The sequence below is a fragment of the Musca autumnalis genome, unplaced genomic scaffold (assembly GCF_047663935.1).
Source record: "Musca autumnalis isolate F117 unplaced genomic scaffold, ASM4766393v1 scaffold_3, whole genome shotgun sequence".
Taxonomy (NCBI): Eukaryota; Metazoa; Arthropoda; class Insecta; order Diptera; family Muscidae; genus Musca; species Musca autumnalis.
In genome coordinates, this window is record NW_027411866.1 from 186929546 (window position 1) to 186946501 (window position 16956).

At 34.1% G+C, this 16956-nt stretch overlaps 1 protein-coding gene across 1 annotated transcript; it reads left to right on the forward strand.

Annotated features, from left to right (window-relative positions):
- The first annotated feature begins 125 nt into the window (after positions 1-125).
- Positions 126-8144, forward strand: Nbr (exonuclease mut-7 homolog). The gene is made up of 6 exons (XM_073976004.1): positions 126-739; positions 1204-1553; positions 1616-1821; positions 1894-3165; positions 6902-7472; positions 7546-8144. Exons 1-6 carry the CDS (start codon positions 523-525, stop codon positions 7675-7677), a joined length of 2748 nt encoding a protein of 915 aa, XP_073832105.1. The 5' UTR covers positions 126-522; the 3' UTR covers positions 7678-8144.
- The last annotated feature ends 8812 nt before the right edge of the window (positions 8145-16956 follow it).

Here is a 16956-nt window from a genome sequence, read left to right on the forward strand (position 1 = left end):
AATGCAAATTAACGCTGCCGTCTATCTAGGGTATAAAAATGGTAACAAATGGTAAAAGTGGTAACCTCAAGTAAGTAAAGGAACACAGCTAGTGTGAACTTCAATTAATTTGACTAAGGTGGACTGGCTACACATCAAACTGACTTTTGGACTGTTGAAAGTTTTTGGCATCTCTGGTAAAAAGTAGCCATATAAACAAAACCACTAGTGATGAAATGTATTCGATAATCGATACAAATAATACATTGTTATTTTTTTCACGAAAAAGGTTTTTGCAAAAAATTTGTTTTGCTCATCATTGAAAATATAAAAATGTAAATATAAAAAGTGAAGAAAAAAAATTGCAAACAAATCAAAAGCCCACAACAATAAGGAGAAAAAACAATAATTTTCTCTGTTGATACCAACAACAAACCGCTAACGACAGCGCGACACGAAATCTCTTTGTTGTGAAATTGAATAGATATTTTATTTTTCACACAACAGACCGGACAAACAAATAGAAAAAAATTCAAGTGAAAAATGTCGTCTAAAGCAAAATATTGTGGAATCCCAGCTGGTTTCGAGGATGAAGATGATAATAGTTTGGATGGTCTATTATGCTCGACACAAAATCTTAAAATTAAATTAGTTCCTGATATAACGGCTGGCGCTGGGTTAAATGGTGAAGATTTTGACAAAACCTTAAGTCCTGAGTTGGATAATTGGTTTGAGGACTTCAAGGAGACCTTTGGAAAATGTAAGCTATGATGAATATGATATGAAGTTAAAAGGAAATTTTCTATTCATAACACATTCAAATATGCAGTATATGGGTGTGTGTAATGGGTGGGGATATCAGGTTTAAGTCCATTTAACAGCACACATGTCAAATCGCATGTACTGAGCGAGGAATTGGTTGCAATGGATTTTTTTAACTTTAATCCATAAAACTATATCTATAGTTGCTTGGATCATGACTACAACATTATAATTGTTTGCTAGCCAATACGTCACGTCATACACCTCTCACACTAAGTTTTTAGTAGACTTTGCTCTTGTTAAATTGAATTTATCTTTAAAAAAAGTAAGAAATATACATAGTCCTTGTGAATTGAATGTATGTACATATATTGTTTGTTGGCACAGAGATACGTTACATTAATTTATCCCCCATTTCCTGTGATTATAATCCATTATAAACATATCCTTCTCTTACCATAGGCAACCGTACTCCGGCCACACAGCATCAATTAAAATTGGTACTTATACGAGATCCTCAACCGTTATTACAAGCATTGAAGCTCTTTGCCTCCAGTCCAGGCTGTAATTATTTGAAGAATAAAAACATGGCTTTATTTATACTCGAATCAGTGTGTGAACTCTATAAGCAACATCCAACTATTGAGGCGACCTGTGATGACAATACACGTATGGTGGCTTTTAATTTTGTCAAAACGTGCGGTATTGTACCACTCTATAAGGCTGTGACGGAAACGTATCAATTACATAAAATACAAAACTATTTGATACCAAAATTGCAGAAATTATTAAATGATAATTTTTACAGAGATGTGAGTTTGTATAGAAAAATGGATGTGAATTTTTAAAATAATTTTAAATGCTTTATTTTCAGGCTGCATATTGGTCAATATTTTTAAATTGCACACACATATTTGGTTTATTTGATTTGCTACTACCATTGCTGCTACAGGACAAAATCAATTTGGCTGAGGAATTTTTAAATGTGGCAAAAGAACAGCAATTACCTACAGTACAATTTTTAGATTCTCTTTTGGATCGTAAAAAGACTGTCTATGAAAATTGTGATGAAATTCTAAAGTAAGAGGTTTAAAAACAATCTTGAACTATATCTTCGAGCCTATTTAATTTTGATTTTTATTCCCTTTTTAGGAAATATAATTATTCCGATGTTAAACATAATATATTAAGTTACCGTCCTATGTCCAAACTAGTAACACGTTTAGCTAAAAAATACAACATTAATCCTGAATATACACCGAATTTAAAATATTCTAAATCCTGTTCATACCTGCATTATTTATATCACAAATATCAAGAGGGTGGTATGAGTCTTGATTCGTGGCGTGAGTTGGCCCGTGAAGAAGCAAAGAAAAGTAAAGCACTGCAATTGGATCTTATAACTAGAATCGCAAATGCTGGTGATTGGGAAGAGGCAAACTATTGGGTACAACTTTATAATATACCCTTGGAAGAATGCCCACCACCATTACAAATGCGCATGGCAAAACCTGATAATAGCGATAATTTGAATGAATCAAGCGATTCATTATGGGATGTAGCCACAACAACATCTGTGAAATCATCAAAAACAAAGCACAAAAACAATCCATCGTCTATTCAATTACAAAAAGATGAATATCTAAAGCTACAATTGCCTGCAGAATCGATCATTCTGGTAGACACAAAACCAAAGTTCCTTGATATGTTAGATTACCTAGAACAATTTTTACTTATCGGTTTCGATTCGGAATGGAAGCCTTCAGTGAACAATGACAATCGTGTTTCTCTTATACAATTAGCCACAACCGAAAGAGTTTACTTAGTTGACTGTTTATCACCTCAACTCGATGAAGAGCTATGGAAAACGATGGGTCGCAGAATTTTCAATAATTTGGAAATATTAAAGTTGGGATTCTCTTTACACTATGATTTGCAAATGCTACACAAATCTTTGCCATTGCAATTGAATCTACAGGCAACTTCATGTTATTTGGATTTACGTGATTTGTGGCGTCGCTTAAAGTACATGCAAATATCACCCTTCCCTTATCAACAAATATCGGTGGCCGGTGAAAGTCTTTGTGCTTTGACTGAAATGTGTTTGGGTAAAAAATTGGATAAGTCAAATCAATGTTCTAATTGGGCTAATCGTCCACTGCGTCATGATCAAATCATCTATGCTGCATTGGATGCTCACTGTTTGTTGCAGATTTATCAAGTTTTAGCTGAGCTATTACTACGCATTGGTATTGATATTGATGTTCTGGTTGAAGAAATTACAACTTCGAAATCCGGTTCCTTGTTTCGCAGTAAGGCAAAGACTCAAACTGCTACTACCCAAAATGCAGCGGTATATAATAGAAATGCTCATCAAAATCTCAGAGAATGGGGTCACCACAAGCCGAACGTTAGCAAGACAAAGTAAGTGTTATATGTTATAAACTTAACGGGGGTTTCAGATTAAGACATTCACACAGGAGGACGTAAAACAACAGATAAAAAAATAATTAAAATCATCCAAATCCAAATAGATATTTGGATTTTGAAAAATAAGCAAACTATTTTTCAAGATGTTTAGGAGAGACAAATGTTGATTTTGAAAGACTTTAAGGAGTCATTAAAGACATTAAACATTTTTTAATTTTTAAGTTCAACAAAAGTGGGCAACCACTATGGACTTTTTAACGATTTTAAGGTCAACCAAATAGAGAAACCAAAATGGTTTTTGGGGCAACCAACGCCGAGTTTAAAAAACGTTTTAGGCCAACCAAAAAGGGCAAACAATGTGCATCTTTTAAAGATTTGTAGGTCAACTAAAAATGGGCAACTAACGTTGATTTTTTTAAAAGATGTTAAGAGGGTTATCTTTCTGGATTTTTTAAAAGATTTTTAGGTCAACCAAATAAGCTTATTAACATGGATTTTTCAAACAGTCTTAGATCAACCAAATCGCTACCAACGTGGATTTTTAAAGATTTTTTAGACCTACCAAAAGGGTTACCAAAAGTGGACTTTTTAAAGATTTTTAGGTCAACCAAAGAGGATTACAAACGAGGATTATTTAAAAATTTTTAAGTCAAACAAAGAGGGTTACCAACGTGCATTTTTTTAAAGATTTACCAACGTGGAATTTTTAAAGAATTTGGATTAACCAAATTGGGTTATCAACTTGGATTTTTTAAAGATTTTTTTAGTGGGTTATCAACTTGGATTTTTTAAAGATTTTTTAGATCAAACAAAAAGGGTTACCAACATTATTTTTTAAGTCAACCAAAGAGGTTTATCAACGTGGATTTTTATACCCTATACCACAATGTGGAAAAGGGTATAATAAGTTTGTTTTCCCAAAAATTCATGTAACGCCGCGAAATATTCGTCGTAGACCCCTCATGTGGTATACCAAACTTCATATCTCGACGAGATAAAGCGATTTAGCGATGTGTGTCCGTCCGTCCGTCCGTCCGTCTGTCCGTCCATTAAAAATTGTAATCAAGCTAGAGGCCGCAATTATAGACCGATTGTCACGAAATTTAGTATGGAGGTCGGGTTTGGACCAGAATAGAACTGATTAGTTTTTGGCGATGATCGTGAAATGTTAAAGGGATGAAATGGACCAAAAACAAAATTTTTGCTCGATTTTGTAGCCGCTCTGTAGGTCGCAATAATAGTCCGATCGGCGCGAAATTTTAAACGTAGTTTTGGTTTGAGATGAAGAAGTAGCGTGCAAGTCAACGGTATGATCGGATAATATTTAGCGGGTTAAATTGATCAAAACTTTTGTGTGAAAATTGGTAAAATTTCTAATGCACATCTTATAACAGCTAGCCCGGAAAGCTAGTGCACAGGGATAGTGGTATAGGGTATCACATGGTCGGCCCCGTCCGACTATAGTCTGTTCTTACTTGTTTTTAACTAAAAAGGGTCACAAACCTTGATTTTTTTAAGATTTTAGGTCACACAAAGAGGGTAACCGTGGATTTTTTTTAAAGATTTTTAGGTCAAACAAAGAGGGTTACCAAAGTGTATTTTTTAAGACTTTTATTTCAAACAAAGATGGTTCCTAACATGGATTTTCATTTCATTTATTTTCCATGTAATTACTACAAAATTGGCTTAACCCAAATAAACTACCCAGCGAACACATTCTTAATTTTAACAGTCTGAAAGCTTAAAATTAAATACTTACATGATGTAAATAACGCATTGGCAATGTTTTTTTAAAGGTTTTTTTTCGGTTAATCAACTTTGAGTTTTAAAAAGTTTTTAGGTCAACCAAAGGGGGCAACCAATGAGGATATTTTTAAAGATTTTTAGGTCAATCAAATAGGCCAACGAACGTAAAAAATGTTGGGATTTTTCAAAGATTTTTACAACACGCAACGTAGATTTTTAAAGTTTATTTTCGAAATATAGAGGGTATAATTAAATGTGTCATGACAAATTTAATTATACCCTCTATATTATGTTGGAGGGTATAACAAAGAGGACAACCAACGATCAATTTTATTATACCCTCAGCCTTTAGGCTAAGGAGGGTATATACACTTTGATACGATGAAAATGTGCCTAATCGAAATAATGGTTTTAGACCCCAAGTATGTTTGGACGAAATGTGTTTCAGACAATTTGGAGTCGATCTAGCCATGTCCGTCCGTCTGTCTGTCTGTCCTGCTGGCTGGAGCGCACGATAACTCTCGAACGGATGAACCGATTCGGTTCAAATTTTGGATTTCGTAATATTTTACCCAAACTTAGTTTAAGTTCGAAGATGGGCTATATCGGTCCACTCCTTCCGATACCTCCCCCACAAAAGTTCGGAAATGTTCGGAAAAGTTGTGCACACGATAACTCTTGAAGGGAGTAACCGATTTGGTCCATACATTGCCCATCGTGAAATGTGTACCAGTCTTAGATAAGGTTTCAATATGGATTCAATCGGTCTACTCCTTCGGGTACCTCCCACACAAAATTTCGGAAAAGTTCAGTTTAGGGCCATCTCTCGAATCGCTTTGATTTTTGTTTTATCAACTTGTATTCACTGCCCTCCATACGACGGTTCAAGTCATCATCAAGGCAAGTCCATACTTCCTGAGAAAATAGCCTGAAAGGTGCAAAAAAAACCCTATGACACCGTGTGAGTTGGTTGGAGCGCAAGATAACTCTAGAACGGATCTGCCGATTCGGTCCAAATTTTGGCCTTAGTAATATTTTGTCCAAACATAGTTTAAGTTTGAAGATAAGCCATATCGGTCCACTCCTTCAGGTACCTCCCCCACAAAAGTTCCAAAATTTTCGGAAAAATTTTTCGTAAGGTAACTCTTGAAGGGCGTGGCCGAGTTGGTCTATACTTTACACATCCTAATATATCTACCAGATATAGATCAGGTTCAAATATGGACTATATTTGTCCACTCCATCCGGTACCTCCCACATAATATTTCGGATAAGTTCACTTTAAGACCTGATATCGGATCATTTTTGTTGAAGCAACTTGCATTCGCTGCCTCAATTACGATGGGAAAAGTTTTTTCCCCTATGGCACCATGTGTTGTGGCTGGAGATCCACTTTCATAACGGTCAATGTCGATCCATTCCTTTAAGTATTTCCTCTGCAAAACTTTTGCTATTTTATCCTAATCAACATTTTTGTCGGTTCAAACGACCAACATTTTTACGTAAATACATACGTTTTTTTGGGAACAAATTGTTTCAATATACACAGGCTGAGGGTATATCTCTGTCGGCAAAGCCGACTGATACATTTTCACTTGTTGAGTTTTAGTTTAATCAAAGAGAGGGAACACATGACCTTCTTCTGGACTTGACCACCCCATATGTATGCATTTTTTCAATTGCCCAACATAATCCACGAACCTATCTCCCGATTATTTATGGATGAAGACTATTCAACTTGCGATTTTTTTAGTTTGGACACAGGTTTAATCACTTTCAGAATACATACAGACCTGTAAGATATAGATTTGTTGGAAAAGGTATCTGAAATCTTAAAAATCTAAAATAGGTGACGACTGTCAGGCGTAGAATAAATAGTAAAATATATGAATAATACGGGATAAGTCAATGTTTAACAGAGATATCGAATTTAAGTGAACAAAAATTGCATAAATTTGTTACAATTCTCAACTCCTTTTTACAGATCTTCATCTCCGCCATCTGCACAGATAAGATTCCTTTGTGATTCGATGCTAATTGGTCTTTCTAAAGAATTGCGAAAGCTTGGTTTGGATTCTTTGGAAATCAATGAACATAAAAGTGATATACAATTTTATATAGATTTAGCACGACGCGAACAACGTATTGTTTTGACACGTGATTCACGTTATTTGATATTTTCACGAGAACTAGGACAAACACAATGCGTGGATGTACCATGCGATGCTATTGAAAATCAAGTTGTACAAATTTTACAATATTTTCAATTTCACATAGATGAACGAAATCTTTTTACAAGATGTCTGGAATGTAATGGTAATGATTTTCTCTTGGCTAATCGTTTTGAAATGCAGTTAATGCGTTTCGGTCAGTTACATCAAGAGGATAATGGTACACTACGCCACGATGTCAGTGTTGTAAATAAATTATGGAATTTACAAAAGATTAGCGACTCCAATATTCAAACAAAAACAACACCCAAAGGAAATCCCATAAAAATTAAACGCATCAAACCTTATTACCTATATAATAAGGATTATTTTTATATATGTGATGTAAGTTTGCTTTTGATTGTAATAGAATATTCCTTCCCATACATTTTAAGTAATATTTTATTTTGTTTTATAGAATTGTGGACTTTGTACTTGGTCCGAAGCAAATAAACTAAATAAAGTTACAATGAATTATTTATCTCAAACATCAACAATTGTGGCTGGCGGCGCTCATGGGACCAGTATTGCGTCAACTACATCAAATTGATTTTACGGAATGTTTTTTAATCTCATCTTATTTCACACCTGTGATCATATTTAGCATTATATTATTATGTTAAATATTGAATCGCACTTATAGTATTTTAAATCAAATCAAACTGAAGTACATTTGTGATTTATCTCCTTTCATATACAATTCCCTCCCATTTTTTCATTACATTGTTAATATATCATCATATATATTTTTACACAACTATAGACTTAGTACAAAAACAAAACAAAATATTAATATATATACACACATTTATCTATGTGTATGTTTCTACTGGATTGCAATAAATGGATTACCTTACAAATTTTTTATTTCAATATTTGTAGATTTATATATACATACTATGTTGGAGATGTTATAATTATGTATATGAATGTAGTAGATTATAATGAATTTCTTAAATATTTCAGTTAAATAAAGTTATAAATACATATATCTGGCATATAATTTGTAGAGATAAATTTGATTTTCATTTATGCAAATGGTTATGAGAAGTTTTGTACCGTTTTCAACGAGTTACAGCTCCTATATAAAGGGTTTGGTTCGAAGCACTAAAACACATCAAATCATGATTGATCTTGATGCGTACGATGGTTTATTTTATGGTATTACAATAGTAACAAGTTCCTCTAAAATAAACAAGTAAAAAAGTATCACTCAGCTATGCCGACAGAAATATACCTTCAAACTGTGGCTGTATAAAAGAACAATAATAGAAGTGGGAGACATACATGTGTTATGAGCATATCCATATCTCCAGCCTTTGGGTCAAAAATGGTGCATACACTTTGGCTGACTTCCGAAACGTCAGTAGCTTTTTGGAATCGCATAATACATACAAAGTAAGCATTGGGCAGAAAACTGATTAATTAGGTAAATTTTGCAACGTTGTTTATTTTAAAATACTTTTACAATGCACGAGGGTATATGGTAAATAACAAAAATGTTTTGCAATCGATGAATCCGAGTTTCACCCTTTCAGAATTCGCGAACTGTTAACACATTCTATAAAGTATGACTACAATTCTTTAAAATGAAGTGTTTTTTTATGGTTCCCATAATGACGACCATTAAAATTAATTTTCGAGGAAGCTGTGTTGGCATCAATGTAGAAAAATGGGTAAAAATGGGTTAAAGCCAACAAGTTTTTTATGTTCCCATGCGATTTCTGGCTTAACCTTACATTTTATAGACCTTTTGCCAAAGAATGAATCACAGAATACTCCATGGGCAATAAGGTAGCAGTGTATGATTTTTCGATAATCCACTGCATCCACCTAAAATTGATGCTGACATTTTGAAGCCGGAATTTCGGGGTTTTTTGATTTTTTTTAATAATCCGGGCGCGCAAGAAGATAATATTCCAAACTCATAACACGATTATAGAACTGGTGATTTTACGTAGTTTGGTGCATATCTCATGAGTGTGCTCCTTACAGCATCCCAGTAATTGGAGTCGAAAGGCCAAAATTTCATGCGTGTATTTTCTTACAAAACATATTTTTTGCGTGTAAAATTTACAACTGTCATTCAATTTCCTTTGAAACCCGCGTGAATTTAGTTTTTTTTACGCGACGGTTCTAATGAAGCCTTCCGCGATCGAATTCATCTACTGAAACCGCGGATATAGATACCTTGAAAATCGGAAAATCAGCAAAAATATATTTTGACAAATCCGCGTACTAAACCGCAATTTTCTTTAAAATTTTTTACATACATGGAATACTTTACTCGCGATTATAATATTTGCGAAAACACGTGTCATAAAAAACTGAGATACGCGAGTAATATGGATATTTCGCCAAAAATTGAATGTGGAAGCACATCTGCGGTTTTTGAGGAATCTATTTGAAATAGGTGTATATTGACGTATTTTTGATGGGCGCTGATGAAACCGGATGCGCATCAAAATCGTATGCACATTGCGCGACTTTTACCAACTTTAAGGTTTTTTGCAGTGCATGATGCAACTGGCGACACACAATGGCCGCTGAGTGAAACATCGAAATATGCATAAATATTGAAAGAGATTGATTCGCTTTATCCAAAATCGGATGCGCATCAACCGACTTTAACTAATTCGCGAATTACAGGCTTTTTAATTTTCATATCTTTTAAATGATAGTAATTTCAATATTACTCTTAATTTCCTATCCTTATAAGTTATTATAGTAAGCAGTTAAGCTTTCACGATGGTAAACCATATATTTTGATAAAGTTTTAGCAGAATACTTTAATTTATGTATTAGATTTTAGCGAAATAGTTGGATAACTCTCAAATATTTTTTCTAATTTTTCGAAACAAACCAAAAAATACATTTGTAACAATATTTTCCAACAATGAGTTGTTTCTCTTTTGTTGTTGTTGTTATGCAATTTATAAGGCCAATGTTTATAATTTTGGTTTCACATTTTTTACGCGTTGTCTGGTTTCTGTACGTATTTTTAATTTAGTTTTTAGAGGTTTATACGGACTCTGAGTTAGTATAATTTAAATTTATTGCCAGATTTTTTTTAATTTTTTTGATTTTCCGCGAAAATAAAAACACATTTTGGAAATTTTGGTGCATCTACGGATGGATATCAAATGTTGTTACTGATATATGCTTACATTTTCTCAATACAAAAAATCTTCTTCTTTATTTGCATATTCGATCTCCGAATATAAGCGACCAATACAATTATATATAATTATCTGTTACAAATTTTAAGTTATGTTCATATATTTTCCATGATCTCCATAAAGGCGTCTCTATTTCTGGCTTCACTCAGTAGGGTTGAGATATTTCCAATGCCGGTCCATTTAAGAATATTGTCAATCCATGATATTTCTTTCCGTCCTCTGGATGGCTTCCCTTCTATTGTTCCAGTGATTATGGTTTGGAGCAGTTTGTATTTTGCGTTCCTCATTACATGTCCAAGATATGATGTTTTTCTTCTTTTTATTGTTCCAATGAGTTCCCGTTGACGGTTAACCCTTGAAAGAACCACAGAATTTGGTGTTAGATGTGTCCATGGAATTTTTAGGATACGACGTTAGATCCACATTTCAAAGGCTTCCAATTTCTTTATTTCAGCGGTTTTTAGTGTCCATACTTCTGAGCCGTACAGCAGAACCGACCAGACATAAGTTTTAATAAATCGTATTTTTGTTTCCATATTTATGTCATGACTACATAAAATATTTTTGTATTTGAAAAATGCATCTCTTGCCATTTCAATTCTGCATCGTATTTCTTTCGAGTTGTCCCAGTTTTCATTTATTTTGACGCCAAGATATTTAAAGTTCTGTACTTTATCAATATGTGTATTATTTATATATATTTCGGTTGTACTTTGGTTTCTAGACCTGGTTATCACCATATATTTAGTTTTTGATATATTAATCTTTAACCCATACTTTTCGCTATAGGAATTTAGCCGACTCAAAAGAAATTGTAGTTCTGATACACTACTCGCAATTAAAGTGGTATCATCTGCATATCTGATATTGTTGACGAATTTTCCACCAATATATACGCCTTTACGAGCGTTGGACATTGATTCTTCAAAAATTCTTTCGGTATAGATATTGAATAATAATGGCGACAATATACAACCCTGTCTAACTCCTTTCGATATTGCAATGCATTCTGTCAGTTCTCCATTAATGTCGACTTGTGCTGTTTGGTTCCAATATAATTGCTTGATGCATTGTAATTCTTTTCCTTGGATGCCAATAGATGTGAGGATTTCCACCATTTTGTCATGTTGTACGGTGTCGAAGGCTTTTTCGTAATCCACAAAACATAGGTAAACATATTTATGTACATTTCTGCATTTCTGTATTAACACTTGAATAGAGAGTAGGGCTTCTCTTGTACCCATGCCTTCTTTAAATCCAAATTGAGATAGTCCCATGGCTTCTTCACATTTTTTATAAATTCTGGAGTGAATGATTCTTAGAAAAATTTTGAGAGCGTGGCTCATTAAACTTATAAGTCTGTAGTCGCAACATTGTCTTGGGTGGCTTTTCTTTGGAATTGTGATGAAAGTTGATTTCAGCCAGTCTTGAGGATATCGGCCTGAGTCATATATGTAATTAAATAGCACTACCAAAAGCTGTAGGTTTTCGTCATCTATTAATTTTAACAATTCGGAGGGAATTTCGTCTGGTCCACAGCTTTTTTTATTACGTAGTAATTTTATTGCACATTTCACCTCAGATTTAGTGATTGGGTTCCCAGTGAGCGATTGTTGGTTAGCTGGAACGTTGACCGATCGGTTATTGTCATTAAATATCTGTCTTATGTATTCGCTCCACACTATTTTCTTTTCATTTGTATCAAAGACAGCTTTGTTGTTAACGTATAGTACTTTCGGTATTGACTTAAATCGTACTCCAGCGGCTTCCTTAAGTCTTTTGTGTAAATTGAAGTCATCGTGACGCTGTTGGAGACGTTCAATTTCCTGACATTGACTATTTAAGTGCTCAATTTTTGCAATGCGTATTGTCGATTGTATTTCTCTATGAAGCTCAAAATATAATTCATAATTTGTATGTTTGTACTTTCGACGTTCTTCCATTAATTTGAGTATGTCGTTCGTCATCCATTCTTTATTTTTAGGTTTTTTGTAGTTTCCTAGATTGTTGCTGGCAATAAATTTTAATGAGTGCTTGATAGAATACCAAATGCTCTCTACATCATCTCTGTTAATATTGTGTAGTTCACGATTTATATGTTGCTTCACAATTGTGTGTGTGTCGTGGTTATCCAGTTTTTCAACAGCAAATTTTTTTCGCCCAATTTTTTTCTTTGATAGGGATATTTTGCAGCACATTTTCGTCATTAAGAGATTATGATCGGATGGTACATCATACAAAAAATAAGAAATTTTAAAATATTTTTTCTTTATAAGAGGATAAAAACCGCTATAACTTTTGCGCGCATCGGCCAACTTCGTGAACGCGAGCAGATTTGAAACCAGATTTTTTTCCTTTAACTCTATACCAAAAATCGTAGATGTGCTCGCGAAAATTTTTTTTAATTTTTTTCAAATGGAATTGCAAAGGAATTTTTTTATTTGCCATATACACTTTCATAGGGGCCTCATCGAAATAATGGTTTTAGATCCCAAGTATGTTTGGAGGAAATCCGTTTTAGACAATTTAGTGTTGATTTAGCAATGTCCGTCCGTCTGGCTGGCTCGAATGGATTAACCGATTCGGCTTTCGTAATATTTTGCCCAAACTTAGTTTAAGTTCGAAGATGTTCGGAAAATTTGTGCGCACGATAACTCTTGAAGGAAGTAACCGATTTGATCCATACTTTGCACATCGTCAAATTTCTACTAAACTTAGCTGAGGTTCCAAAATGGACTCAATCGGTCCACTCCTTCGGGTACCTGCCACACAAAATTTCGGATAAGTTCAGATTAGGGCCTGCTCTCGAATCGCTTTGATTTTTGTTGCAACAACTTGTATTCATTGCCTCCCATACGACGGTACAAGTTTCATCAGGGGCAAGTTCATACTTTCTGAGAAAATAGCCCGAAAGATGCAAAAAGCCCCTATGACACCGTGTGTAGTGGATGGAGCGCAAGATAACTCTCGAACGGATCTGCCGATTCGGTCCAAAATTTGGCCTTCGTAGTATTTTGTCCAAACATAGTTTAAATTCGAAGATAAGCCATATCGGTCCACTCGTTCAGGTACCTCCCCCACAAAAGTTCGAAACTGTTCAGAAAATTTGTGCTCACGATAACTCTTGAAGGGAGTGACCGATTTGGTCCATACTTTACACGTCCTAATAAATCTACCAGATAATTATCCACTCTTTCGGGTACCTCCCACACAAAACTTTGGATAAGTTGCTTTAAGACCTGCTCTCGAAATACTGCCTCCATTACGACGGTAAAAGTTTTTTCAGGGGCAAATCCATACTTTTTGAGAAAACAGCGAGAAAGGTGTAAAAAATCCCTATGGCACCATATGTAGTGGCTGGAGAGCACGAACTGATCAACCGATTTGATCCAAAGTTTGGCCTTCGTCATATTTTGTCCAAACTTAGACGGATATTTTTTTACTTGTTGTAAACATAAGTGACTTTTTATCGATTACACAGTACAACAAAATCAAACTTTTTTAAAATTACAAGAAACCCTGCACAGATTATGAAAGAGGACCGAAAAAAAGGAGAAAGTTTTGAAAGTTTACGTCGGGAAATAACCTAAATAGGCGTGGCAAGTTCCGCCCATTTCTACAGGTTTTGAAATATTCGACATCAGATTCCTTTGAATCCTTGCATTTTAGGTATAAAGTGTCTTTGGCAATATTACTGACAATAATGTAGGGTATCTTTTTATGAAAAAAATTAACCATCATGCGAGTCACTAAAGGGTTCTTTTTGGTCCCTCTTTTCAAAAACGTTTAAAAGCTCTTCATGATACAATGAGAAGGTAGCATTATCAGCCCAGCTGGTGGTAACATAATGTGTCAATTGCATTGAATTTATGTCAAATTTTGACATCTTATGTTACCAAAAACGGCAGTTGCTGCTACCTTCTTATTGTATCATGAAGCTCTTTTAAAATGTGATCGTATCAGATCAAAATATTCTACAAAATTATTTGTCATAAAATTTTACTATAGGTCCCCGAATACACCAAAACTCTAAATCGTACCTAAACGCCAGGAATCTGCCAAAAGTAAAATCACGTTCTAGGGTTAATGTTGTACTTTATCTGAGTTTATTAAGTTTTGTCACACAAAACTTCATTCTAGATAGAAGACGTCAAAGACATAAATAATCTCCATCAAATTTCAATATAAGTCGCCGAATAAATGAAATATGTATTTGCAATATATATCAAGAAAATATACACATCAAGTTTGCCAACAAAACTCCCAAATACTTTTTGAATAAATTTGTTTTGTTCTTTTTTCGAGTTGATGCATGAAAGTAACATGAAATTTAGTTTTAGACGAAAGGTGTTAAAAGGAGAAATATTCTACACAAGAATTCATTGCAAGTCCTAGAACAAACTAGATATCTGAGTAAAATACTTTGTTAAGAAAATGACGTTACAAAATTAGATATTATAGGTAGAAATTATTTGTTAACTTTTTAGACTCTTAATTAAAATGTATTCCATACTGAGCCAAAATCTCCTAAAATACCCCAATTTTTGGGGGTTGTATCAAAAGAAGAAATGTTCTTAATCAAATTTCATTATGAGTCTCTGAACAAAAGAAATTTGTAGCTATAATATGTAACATCTCCAGAAGCTTTCGCTTTTTATATATGATTTAGGACAATATTCTACCGTTTTTATTCGCATTTTCGTTATCCGCGGTCACAAAATATATTTTATTGATGTTTTTTCATAATAAATTCTTTCAGAAGATTATGTGTGCTCGATCCAAACTGTTTTCTTTTCCGTTTTATTTTACATTTTCTTTTACATTTTCTTTTACATTCTTGTCAAAATTTCAGTGAAATTACTCTTAGTGTGGACCAGGGCTAGCATTGTTCAAAACTACGGGAAATTCTGAAGGGAAATTCTTGTCACAAAGATTGAGCTGTGTTTAATAATGGGGTTTCTACACGGTATGTTTTTTACACAACCGTACATACCAACTGTCACTTTTTTTTCACCCATATGCGTCCGTATGTAATTCCTTCTGCACGGCAAAATTTTATTTTTCATTTATTTTCTGTTGTTTTCCTTATTTATATTGCGTACAAACAAAACAGCTGTTTTACTTGTGTTGTACAGAAGAGAATAGAGCGCGCTCTAATTGAAAAACAATACATATGTATGCACATAACACTTTGATGCATTGAAATTTTTGTATGGTTCACACGATTTGTACAAAATTCAGATTTGTAAAAAGTGACAGTTGGTATGTACGGTTATGTAAAAACCATACCGTGTAGAAACCCTTTAAGTATTACTGTGGTTCCTGTCTAAAAGATTTTCTAAAGTCTAGACACATTTACATTTTCTATTGTTAGAGTTAGTGGTGACGTAACGTTGGGTATCTGAAGTGATGGTCTTGCATCGTGTTTTTGCGTTTAGTCGTAGTATTTTATACAGAAAAATAATTTAAAACAAGTGAGAAAAGGCTATAGTCGGTACGGGGCCGACTATGTGATATCCTACACCACTACCTCTGTGCATAATCTTTTCACTCGAAAACATTTCTTTTAGGGAGATACGAAAGTTTTCACCTATCTGGCTTTTATACCAAATGACTTCAGGCGAACTGAACCAAAATAATTAATATTTAATTTTATATTTGACTACTATCGACATCACCAACGTCAATATGCTTCTATCTCTATGAGAAAATTTCGTGATGATCCGATCAAAATTCCGACCTGTAGTTTGATTGCAGAAAAAGTCGAAAAAATTGATGTATTACCGACTGTTGCGATATCTTTATTATTTGACCACCTACGCCAACCTACTTTGCATAATTTTAAAGATGGGATTTTCTACATTCTTAGTCAGGCTTTGCTTTTAGATGGTCCCCAAACAAAGGTGTGATATTCGCCATTATTATTAAAATCGCAAAAATGAAAAATTGGGTTATATAAGCGAATATTGCGATATCTTCTTGTTTGACCACCTACGTTACATCGTTGTAAAAGTGATATTTTCTACTTTCCTTGCCAGGTTTTGCTTTTTATATACCCTTATAGACGCTGAGATATTTGCTTTGGAATAAAATGTTGACTTTTTCTCCAAATAACTTGTTTGCTCATTCCGACCCCTAAATATTATCCGACCATCACCAAAACCAATAGGCTTCTTCCTCTGTGAGATCTCCATTAACCCTCGATATTTCGTGACGATCCGATTCAAATTGCTACCTGTAGCGTGATTTCCAAAAAAATGGAAAAATGGGATGTATTACCGACTATTGCGATATCTCCGTTAGTTGGCCACCTACGCCAACCTAGTTTGCATCATTGTAAAGATGGGATCTTCTACTTCTATAGCCAGGCTCTGCTTTTGGAAAGTCTTAAACCAAAACTGTGATATTCGTCATTATAATGAAAATCGAAAAATGAAAAGTTGGTTTTTATTTGCGACTATTGTGATATCTTCGTTGTTTGATCACCTACGAGAACCTACTTTACATAATTAGAAAAGTGATATTTTTGCTACTGGTATACCCCATATAGAACCTGAGATATTCGCTTTGGAAAAAAAAACGTTTTCTTTTTATATAAATAAGTTTTTTGCCCATTACGACCCCTAAATATTATCCGACCATCACCAAAA

Coding starts and splice junctions, on each gene's coding strand:
- Nbr (XM_073976004.1), top strand. CDS start 523: ATGTCGTCTAAAGCAAAATATTGTGGAATCCCAGCTGGTTTCGAGGAT. Junction 1,554..1,615: donor ATGATAATTTTTACAGAGAT/GTGAGTTTGTAT, acceptor CTTTATTTTCAG/GCTGCATATTGGTCAATATT. Junction 7,473..7,545: donor ATTATTTTTATATATGTGAT/GTAAGTTTGCTT, acceptor TTTGTTTTATAG/AATTGTGGACTTTGTACTTG.